The sequence below is a fragment of the Copadichromis virginalis genome, linkage group LG2 (assembly GCF_057382275.1).
Source record: "Copadichromis virginalis isolate Kocher_CV1m ecotype Utaka linkage group LG2, C_Virginalis_male_GT1.1, whole genome shotgun sequence".
Taxonomy (NCBI): domain Eukaryota; kingdom Metazoa; phylum Chordata; class Actinopteri; order Cichliformes; family Cichlidae; genus Copadichromis; species Copadichromis virginalis.
In genome coordinates this window covers 20,330,536-20,341,890 of record NC_140619.1, presented here as the reverse complement: position 1 = coordinate 20,341,890, position 11,355 = coordinate 20,330,536, and the positions used below count along the sequence as shown (strand labels likewise).

The 11,355-nt window shown below is 38.2% G+C and overlaps 2 protein-coding genes across 2 annotated transcripts; both read right to left on the bottom strand.

The window, feature by feature from the left end:
• Positions 1 to 458: 458 nt before the first annotated feature.
• fgl1 (fibrinogen-like 1) lies at positions 459 to 5,968 on the bottom strand. Its single transcript, XM_085472906.1, has 7 exons — positions 5,739 to 5,968; positions 4,647 to 4,812; positions 4,353 to 4,512; positions 4,188 to 4,276; positions 2,455 to 2,543; positions 1,740 to 1,927; positions 459 to 1,628 (listed from the first exon to the last, which is right to left on the bottom strand). Exons 1-7 carry the CDS (start codon positions 5,793 to 5,795, stop codon positions 1,391 to 1,393), a joined length of 987 nt encoding a protein of 328 aa, XP_085329032.1. The 5' UTR covers positions 5,796 to 5,968; the 3' UTR covers positions 459 to 1,390.
• Positions 5,969 to 7,713: 1,745 nt separating this feature from the next.
• On the bottom strand, positions 7,714 to 11,321 carry LOC146717204 (calnexin-like). Its single transcript, XM_085472884.1, has 5 exons — positions 11,189 to 11,321; positions 9,410 to 9,483; positions 8,802 to 8,921; positions 8,608 to 8,707; positions 7,714 to 8,183 (listed from the first exon to the last, which is right to left on the bottom strand). The coding sequence occupies exons 2-5, from the start codon at positions 9,479 to 9,481 to the stop codon at positions 8,101 to 8,103; spliced, it is 375 nt and encodes a 124-aa protein (XP_085329010.1). The 5' UTR covers positions 9,482 to 9,483; positions 11,189 to 11,321; the 3' UTR covers positions 7,714 to 8,100.
• Positions 11,322 to 11,355: the final 34 nt, after the last annotated feature.

Sequence of the window (11,355 nt, the reverse complement as noted above, 5' to 3'; positions counted from 1 at the left end):
ATTTCACACATATTTATTTTGCATTCCGATTTCCTGTTGCCCTCATCCCTACTTTCTATAATGATAATCACAGGCTTGCATTTTCTCATAATTGACGCACTAGTAATGATTGGCATAAATTTGTAGTTAGGCCATTATTAACTCCAAAAGGCTTTATAAAAATAAAATAAGCCATCCTCCTTTGAAAAATCCAGCGATCCAGTGATAATACACAGTTGTCAGTTCATGGATTCATTGTCAGTCAAGTAAACTGGGTGGCTTTCTTTTATTGTCAGTATCCTTCTTCAGATTACATATAAGCCTTGCTGTTTGGTCGATGGCGTTCAGTCCAACCTGACCTAGACGAAAAATTTAACATTAACATACATCGATTCATACATTTACTCGTCACAATATGTAGGCAAGCAGTCCTGTACAAAGTCATGTGGGAGTCTATTATTTTATTATTTTATTTTAGTAAGCCATAAACGGTACAGAATAAAGAGTGCAAAAAGTTGTGGATAAGGTTAAATTCCACCTTTGAGTGATAGTGATTTGGCATGTGGAGTAACAAAATGTGCTCACAAAATGTCAGAATTCAAATAAAGGTGTCACAAGAAATTTGATATTTAACGTTTTTAATAAAAGAATAGAAACAAATACAACAGCATTAGAACAACACAACTAGTTAATTCAGCATTATGAAATAACAGGGAGGACTTGCATGTTCTGGAATCATGGTTATAATTCAAATAAGAGGAATATGGAGTTGACGGTGTGTCCGCAGCCTGTAAGTGGATAACAGTCCATGCATAGTATTTTTAAGCCTCTATTTATAATAATAATAATAATAATAATGGATTGCATTTATATAGCGCTTTTCGGGGCCCTCAAAGCACTGTACAATTCCACTATTCATTCACTCTCACATTCACACACTGGTGGAGGCAGCTACAGTTGTAGCCACAGCTGCACTGGGGCAGACTGTTTGTGTGTGCCAAAGAAATAGCATTGGCTTCAGTGCTATGTTGTCTATCTATGACAATATCAACTCCTCTTACAACTATTTTCAGTGACATGATAATGGCTCCTTTCACTTCAATGTTTGCGCCTGTGTCTGGCACACACACTGACATCAGATTCCCCTTTTCTCCACCAAAACAGACAGCTGTGTGTGCATTCTACTTCCTCTTGTAACATGGAGCTATAAAACAGCATTTCATAAGCATCTCCTACTAAGATAAGCTAAGAAGGGTTGTTTATTTTTATATTCCCAATACCGGTATAGGAAAAATAATGAATTCGAGTTAATCCACTTTTTACTTCTCTACTTGCCATTTACCATTAAGATATAGTCCAATAACACAGGAAAAAATGTTTACAGTATTACTGTAAAAGTACTGTTTTCTAATTAGTTTCTACCCACAATTGATTTGAGATCTTCTTCGGCCTGTGAATCGGGGCTGCGATGAACCACATTGGGGTCATCAATGGGATAAATTTCGAAGGCAGTGGGTCTCAGCTTCATGATGCTGGTTTTCAGAGAGTACCACCATCCTCTCCAAGTGTACCAAACTACACCATCATCTGTTACAGAGTTGTAGTACCCACTGGGATAGTATCTGCCATTGAGATGGGCTGAGTGACACCTGAGGAGTGTGAAAAAACAAATATCCTTTTGTTATTTTTTATGATAATGGATGACTGATAAATACTTTTCCATCTTTGCAAATCTTTTGATGAATGGGCAAACCCCATACTTGTTGAACCACCAGCCTCCTTTGTCTTCTTCGGCACAGTTTCCCTTGTAGTTATCGTTGTCCTGGTCATAGGTGCTAAATTTAATGCCTTGGTGGCTGGCCCAGTCTGAAACCCCAACCTGATAGGTTCCAGAAAGAGCATCTCCAGCTGTACCTACATAGACTCCAAAGCTAAGGCGATAGTGATCCTAAAAAGAAGGATACAATAAGAGATTGTCAGCTGCTATAAGTTTAAAATAACAGCTGAAGTATGATACAAGTTACCCAACTGATGGGAAACCCTGGGGAAGATCCAGAACCTACTGGAGAGATTACATAAATTTCATCTGGTCTTCGAATATCTGGGGACCCACCAGGAAGAACTTGAACTTGTTTTGGGGGAGTGGGACTTCAATTGATGGATGGATAAAATTCAATTAGACCGACTCAGAATGAGAAAACTTAACCCTCTTATGTTACAATTCCCAAATTTTAGTCTTTATGCTATGATAAGCTAACCAGCAGCTGACTGTAGCTTCATATTTCTGTTCAGTATCTTTCAATTAGCATCGATCCTTTAAAAATGGTACAATCTCATAGAGAGAAGAAAACCAGATATAAGATATATCAGAGACATGCATGAGATTCAAGATTATTTTCCCCAGCAACAATCAAACACATTAAATGACTGTCAAGTCTACTATCTATTAGTTTAGCGGTCGCCTAGCATCGTTACCTTTTCATCCGTGACTCTGAAGTTCTTGTACTCAGCGTAGCGCTGGTTACCATCGAAATCTTCCAAGTTGATTCTCAGAGTATAATTCCCTGGAACAAACACATGAACATAACAAAAATGACAATTTTAAACCAATTTAAAATCTTGACCCCTGCAAACACAATAAGGATCTGTAGCAGTTTTTTAAGCAGTAATAACTTATTTTGTGCACCATGTGATTTTATGCATTCAATGTTTTTGTACTCAAAGCTTTCTGGTTTATGTTTGTAGTCCAAGTATTGACCAATCACATCTCAACAGGCTGTATTTGGTTTATGGGAATTTAGTGTTACTAAACTGTGACGGTCAGATGTAGCTGTAGCTAGCACCTCATCTCCTCTAATCCGGTTGTTCAGTCTGACGTCACTAGCCGTGTCTGGGTCTAAACTCCGCTGCAGGTCCATATATCAAATGATCACTATGGCATTACTGAGAGTTGAAAAACTGTCTAAAGTCTTTCATCTTTAATAAAATGATCAGCGTTCTGCTCTACCAGGTGTAACAATTCAGTTTAATATCCAGGCATCCATGAAAACTGAATTTATGACATTTAACGGAGTTAAAAGTTAGCAGGGAGTTAGCTCGCTAGCTTCTATCTAAATATAATATAGCATGTCCTGACTGCGGAGTTTTGGAAACAAATTAAAACGTACAGCTCTGTTATCACTTCCAGCATAAATGAAGACAGAAAACTAAACAGCAGTGACGTTTGTAGGGTTACTGAAGTTGGGCTAGCTGGTATATAATGATGTGCTACGTGACTGCTAGCGACACAGCTATGTTAGCACAATATAAACAAGCTAACTTTTTTTCCACTCGATAAAAGTTAACGTGAGTGTTCTCGGTGGTCAGGAACAAATGTAATCGCATGGCAGGATGCTGTAAAAGGACCAAACTTCAGCCAGGAGAACAACTGAGATAATCCATCCACAATACGAGGTTAGGCATTCATATACTGCTGCATTACCTGGGCTGTAGTTACATCCTAAGGTTTTAAAAACTGATCTTAAATAAATGATTAGCGGTAATAAAAGCCGAGGGAGGTCAACAGTGATCACTGAATGTTTTAGGAGCTTTTTGAGATTAAATAGAAGAAAATACATAACATTAAACATGTTAACAACACAAAAGCCATATTAAACGCAGACTACTTTAGGCCCGGAAGTAGGATTCGTCACGTCATCACTGAACAATCGGATAGTATTCACTGACCTGAACCACCCAACTGTGTTTGTTACATTTTTGCATATTGCAACAGGAAGTCTGTGCATCAGTTTTGGTGAGTGAAATTCTAGTATTTTGTTAATGTTGCTTACTTAGCACTAATTAGCAGATATTTGTGTTTGTGTGTTGCACTATTTCAGTTTTAGAGTTTATGAATTCATCATGCTAACCAAGCTTGCTAACATTAGCTGATAGCTTCTGGCTTCAAAAAAATAAAATAAAATAAAAACATAATACTAATAATAACAATATGGTGAGGGCCAAAACACTATCGTTGTTGCATCAAAACATGTCCAAAACCTGTAACAACTCCACTGACGCCAGAGGACACTGACTTTTACCCACAAGTCATTGCGTAGTGAACAAGAGCAGAGAGCAATGTTCTGCCATTATTGTGTTCCACTTGATAATATATGCTATCAGTTACTGCTCCTTTAAACAATAAGAATAATATAGTACATTGCTAATACCTTGTTCGGTGATGTAATGCAGGTTGTCATTTCCGAGCCAAAATTCTGCATCCATGTCCCCAAAACCATTCTTGTACTCTTCCCATGACCTTGTAGGCAAATAGAAATTTTTTAAAATGTAAATAATTAAATTTTTTTACCCTTGCTGTTAGATGTAAGACACACCTGTTAAATGTCCGAGCTCCGCTGATCCGTCTCTGAATGATGGTCCAACCACCTCCGTCGCTCATATCACAGTACACTTGGACTGGAGAAGGGCTGTCATTGGCTTTGATTCTGTATAAACCACTGGATTTGTGGCCAGCGCTGAAGACCTGGGAGCAATCTGATGCATACACCCTCAAATTTAAATATGTAGACACATATTTTGTATTTAAAACATTATCTGGTTTGTGATTCTGCGGCAGGAGATTTTCAAAGAAGATATTTTTAGTCTAGTCCTGAAGGTGTTGCCCTGACCTGCATACTGTCTGTCCTGGCTCTGGTCACCTCTGACTTTGTTGTTACGAGGCTGGTTCAGGAGCTGTAATCTGTGCAGAAGAAGCTCTTGCTTCTGAAGTTGGCCCTTCAGAAGATTCTCCCGCTCCCGCAGACGAGCCGCCTCCTCACGGCAACTGTCTGACGCCTACACACACATAATTGTACTGCTGTAATTGTAAGAATCATCATTCATTCTCATTCCCTCCTCTACACATAACATATGATAGGTATCCAATGTTATGCTGATATACAGAGTGAAACATAGATTATACAACAAAACTGAATCTAACCCTGTAACACATCACTAAAACTTTTCTTTAAAAAAAATAAGCATCAGCTTCCAGTCAAATCAACATTTAACCCTCTGCTCCAAGCTTCATATCCAGTTAATGTTTATGTGCATTTGCAGTTTTGACAAGCTGAATAACTATAATTTTGAAATCTGATACGCCACATAAAGTGCCATTGTTTAATACTTACTTTTATTCTTATGTTAAATTCAAGATCAGGCTGTACAATTCAAACTGAATCATTTGGGGAAATATAGCCTGGTACTTATACAGCAGTCTTCCACTCTTTATTGCCTGCCTAAACACTTTGCCTACCATTGACACATACTCGGGCAGTTTGGGGTTAAGTATCTTGCCTGTGCAGACCAGAAGAGCCAGTGATCAAGCTATCAAATTTCCACTTGGTAGGTAACCTGAGGCTCTGCCTCCTGAGTGGTACAACTTTAATCTGATCCTACAATGAATCTTCATAAATATTTAAATATGAACTGTTCTGAGTTTGTATATGTCCTGCAATTTAAAATAGGTTAAAAAAGACATAATTAGAGTTACGTGGCTAAGTTGATTTCATCATTTGTCAAAATATGCTTAAATGGTAGATTGCATTGTTAATTGGTCAATACGACACACAGCTAACATCATATATTAGGCAGAAGAACTTCATTTGACATTTGCTGTGGTTTAGGAAAAAATGAAGTAAATACAACTTAAAATTAAATTCAAATGATCAGCCTACCTGGTAAATTATGTAAAAAGAAACGTGTCAGATCCACGTACTTACACACAGAGACTGGATATAAGCTGTCAGTATGAGCAGCAGCAACAGAGAGCCTCTCATCCTCTTCGTGTTTGGATATCACAACACCCTAAGTGGCAAGAAGTCGCAAATGAATAAGTATTTCGCTTTTTCCAGTTTGGTTTTATCTCTTTGATTTTTGCCCCTGAGCAAATGCTGCTATTTGGATCTTCCCCTCAGCTGGAACAAAACCACGTTTGTGGCCAAGAAGAACAAGAAGAACTTGACCAAATACCTGATTCTCTACAGTGAAGAAATATGCAGCAAATATCCAGAACAGATGTCCGCTTCCCAAAATCCAGCCACGGTTTCAGGAAAACACCATAAAATAAGAGAACAGACTTTTTTCAAACAATTTTAGCAGAAGGTTATTTGAAGTTATTCCTTTTCAAAAATGTGCATTTGATGATAGTCTGCAGATCCATCCACCACTTATCACTGATCTGTATTGCATTCTTTGTCAGTGTCATTAAAGAGTCAAGTAGTCATTTTGTTGATGAGTGAGTGTTGTGCCATTTTAAATAGATGTTGCCAGCAGCTAAATGCCACTGAAGGTCAACTCTAACAGGAGCAGGAAGAGCAGAAGATATTTTGTCTCAAAGGATTACAAAGAGACTCGACTGTATTAATTGGCTTTTAGTGATTTCATTTCAAGGGAAGAAGAGGCAAGTTTTCTGTTGGTTGAAAGCTTTAATAACCAAACAATGACAGCTTTAGACAGTGATGCTGTAGGAGGATGTAATAGTATATAGTAGTGTTGGCTGTCACAGCAGGCATACATTGTGTAAATATGCCTTTTTCTTCAGTAAAGTTAAACAAGGTACTTGCCACCGCTCTCACATCTGTATGCTAAATATATAGTTGGAGTAGCAGGTTAGCTTAGTTTAGCATGAGTGGTCATGTGACAACTAACCATGTGATGTTAATTTGTCCACTATTTTTGAAAATGTAGGATCAACTAAATAAATCACCAGTCACACAGGGATGGGAAACAATCACAGAATAGCAAGTGATTGCTTGAAGTTGCTGGTAGTCACTGTGAAAGTTGACTGGTAAAGCCCAGTCACGCAGTCCTAGAGACTGGTCACTGACTGCTTGGCAACCACTGGTTGCTACAGAAAAATGTGTATTGCCTGACCAGTTGGCAAAAAAACCATCTCTTTTGCTTTGGTTGCTTGCAGATTGCCGCGGTTGCCTGTACTTTACACAGAACACACCAGCTCATCTGTAAAAACTGTCCAACTACACTCCAGGTGGTAATAAAACACAAAACCAGAAGAGGAGAACATTAGCCTTCAATGAAAACATTACACTTTTTGAAATATGTTGCTGTAGCAATGAAGTGCAACTTTTACTTTGAGGGTGAATGTTCACCATTTCCAGTTCATCCTATAATGTTTCTACTCAAATAGTCGTTAGCAAGTGTTTGCAGAAGAGTTTGTATCTTCCATGCAAACTACAGGCAACCACAGCAATCAGCTAGTGGCCAAGGCAATCATAAACAGGCCTTGGATGTAGCACACTCTTGCATCTGATTTCACCTAGTCACAGCAAAGAAACACTCAGCTTCTAACTGGAGAATAGATTTTTCCCTCATTACTGGTGGCTGTATCACAAGCAACTCTCAAGCAATGTGTGCACGATATCAACTGAGAATCTGTACAGCTGTTGTGACAAACAGATGTTCTCATTTTTTACTCACAAGTAAAAGTAAACTTCATAACAGGTAGTAATCTTAAATATGTTTCTTAGAAAATGTTGCAGCATTTGGATAGAGAAGTTAGCCTTTGTGCTAAGCTAAACTGGCTAATGGACAGACTGACATTTATTCTCACTTATTTTCTAGCAAGAACGCAATTATTTCCTCTAATGCCAGTGTACAGTTCAATTGTAACAGCCAAAACAGGAATCAAGCAAAGACTGTAGAAGATGAACATTAAAAAAAAATCCTCTGGTGTGATCTTAAATTTTTATTAGTTTTTATGACTCAAGTTCATAGCTTCAAAAACAGGTATACTTTTTGGTGGAACCAGTTATGTACACAGCAGGCAAGAGGAACTGATATATAGAAGTACTTAGTTACTGCAGTAATGTGTCATTTCCCAACACACGGCATATGTTATGTCCAGTTAACTGTGGGTTTCGGCCTCTGTGAATCAAGCTTGTTGCAGCATATCCTGCAGATGTAGTGAGTTGGTGGGAGGGGGTGTCAGGTTAGCTTTCGTGTTCCTCTGTATAATTCCTGAGCAGTTTTGTGGGGTGATGATAGGACCCATATATGTGCAACTAAATACGAATACATTGGTTATATTCATTTTTTTAGTTTGCCTAAGTAAGGGGATGCCATTCATTCCTTAGCCTTTCTTCTCAGCAGGTTCTTGTGAGTTTGTTGGGTTTCCTGTTCTGAGGTTCTTGCTCTGGTGCATGAATCTAGATACACATACAGAAACAGACAAAAAGTTTCATCAACAGTTTCCATGGCCGGCCGCAGGTTTAGTAACAATCCTACTTAGACTTTGTCAAAAAAACAAAAAATTGTTATAAACTAGCTAAATTAGATAATCACTGTCTGGTTCCAATAAAAAACAAATAGGAAATTGTATATAATTATATATATATATAATTTTGCCCAATTAATATGATGCAAAGGAACTTAAAGGGCTGTTGAATTAATTTTAAGAAAATATAAGCTAGCTATTTCCAAACACTGTGTAATTAATGTCACAAGATCTTTGCCTAAGAGCTCAGATAACGCTTTACTTATTTCTTCATTACATATCTTAAATTTCATGTTGTAGAAATAGACTACTTCTGTTGCATTCATGTAATAATAATAATAATAATAATAAATTACCTTTTTCTATCGATTTCCTTGGTGGTGAGAGCTCAAGGTCATCTGATTGATCCTCATCACTCTTCTTATAGTAATATGGTTGATCAGGGGGACCAAACCTCTGTAAGCAAGCACACCACACAGTTAAAGATTTAGGTTTTTTTGGAGCTGTCGTATTTCTCTGGAAGACCAAACTACTCTTAAGTATAATGTACCTTGTCTGGCCACATGAAGCTTATGAAGAGAACGATGGGGAGTCCAACAACAAAGACATAGAGACCCCAGAGCCAGGGACGCTGGAAAGTGGCCAGAATGAGGGTCTCTATGATGCTTGGCTAGAGCGCACATAAACAAATATGTCATTAGATAAATAAAGTAACTGCATATAATGATGGATAAAAGATCAAAACAGCTTGTAAAATGATCACATGAATGTAAAATGCCAAAAAATTAGAAGAAGGCAAGTAACAAACAAAAGTACTGGATTTAAAAAAAAAATGTGACCAAGACCATTATTCGGGGTCATAAAATCAGCAGGAAACATGACTGACTCATTTCTATGCCATGCATTTCTACATCTGACCACTAGGTGGTGTGTAAGTAATCTAGGTGCATGGACTGCAGAGCAAAACTATTAGTCTGTTATATCAACCCGCATCTATAGTGGCAGATTTCTATATGTTTTTTTTAGGCATGCCTTAAAGATAAGAAAAGAAAAAGTATAATAGTAAAAAAACATTTTTTTCACAATATTACACTGTATACAATCTGTATACAATCTTTAGTGAATACAAAAAAAGAATAAATGCAGTAAAACTCTTACATTTGCTGTAGCAGAAGCTGGTGTCACATCTGCTGCCAGCATCATGCACAGCACCAGAAAGCTGGTGTCCATCCCTAAAATACAAGTACAGGTACACGCATGCAATGAGATCTGAATGTCTTTAGACTCTTTTTTTATATGCTCCAAACCTTTTAAAATAATTCAGTTCATTTTCTCTGATCAATCTATCCACAACAATCATAGCCAAATAGATTTTGTAGTCCTTTATCAGTTTGTTCATAATAAAGATTAAAATATTCCATTTGTTATATATAGTACAGACCTTATAGTTAAAAACAACTTTTGGCAACAATGGCATCTTCAAGTATAGATGATTCTAGATGATTCTCTATAATTGGCATAGTCCCCAGTATGTTCACAGAGCTGTCCCACACCCACCCACCTTCTTTTAAATATTCTGATGTAACAGTTTGACTACCTGTCTAATTTTCTGTTGGTTCCCCTTATGCTACCACAACAGGCCTAAATGGTTGAGGTATGGACCATTGAAGGTGTGCTGTGGTATCTGGCACCAAGATGTAAGCAACAGATCCTTGAAGTCTTGTAAGTTATACAAAGTGGGGCCTCCATGAATTGTTCTTGTTTGACCAGCACATCCCACAGATGATTAAACTGGATTAAAACTGGGGAAGATGGAGCCCAAGTCAATGCACAGTGCTCCTCAAACCATTCCTCAACCATTTTTGCTTTGTGATAGTGGCCACAGCCATGAGGGCGTACTGTTTCCATGAAAGCGTGTAGATGGTATGTGTCAAAGTGACATCCACATGGATGGCAGGACCCAAAGTTTCCCATCCGAACATTGCCCAAAGCATCACACTGCCTACGCTGGATTGCCTTCTTCAGGTAAGTGCTGCAAACAAATCCAACCATCCAAATGAAGACCAGGTCACCTTCTTCCAATGCTCCATGGTCCAGTTCTGATGCTCTCATGTTCATTGTTGGTGCTTTCAGCAGTGGACGGGGTCAGCATGGGCGCCCTGACTGGTCTGCAGCTATGCAGCCCTATACTCTACGACGCTCTGTGCATTCTGACACCTTTATACCAGAACCAGGATCACGATTTTTGGCAATTTGAGCTACAGCAACTCGTCTGTTGGATTGGACCACATGGGCCAGCCTTTGCATGATCCTGTCACTGGGTCACAGTCTTTCCTTGTTTGGCCCAGTTTTGGTAGATACTGACCACTGCAGACCGTGAACACCCCACAAGAGTCACAGTTTTGGAGATGCTCTGGTCCTTCATCCCTAATCACCCTTGGATGAATGTGTTCATTGAGGAAGACTTTAATTTTAGTCCCGTAAGAAATCATCTGAATATGGGGTGTTTCAGTCTTTTAATCTTAATAAATAATAAAACACAACAGAAAACTGTGAATTGTACTGAACTAAACAGTTTTTGACATGAGTCAGAAACACTATGTATTAACACATTTTCAGCAATACTCATACTGTCTACAGGTGTTACTGTATACACATGCATGACCTAAGCATACTTGGTTAAGACCACGTTCAAAGATTCTGAAGGAAGAAAAAATGTGATTTCAATCATAATCATTCGTTATTTATTTGTTCTGTGACTACAATGATCAGAGGCAGGAAGAAAAAAGTGCAACTAAAGCAGAGGAAAACAAGAAGATGAAGTCAAATGCAAGCGAGAGAGAAACGCAGCGACAAGAGAGATAAAGATTAACAGTGAAGGGCGAAAATAAAAGAACAACGAGGCAAATAAATTGTTTTTAAATAGGTTTTTTTTACCTGCTTTTCAACAGTGATTTTTCCCCGTTTCACTTCCTGAAATCTCACAGCTATGTAGTGTTGGACTTTGCTCTAAAATCAGTTGCTGACATGACTGCAGTTATACAGTTACCATGTTATAATGGGTATGACACCGTTATTAACTTGCACGCACACACACACACACA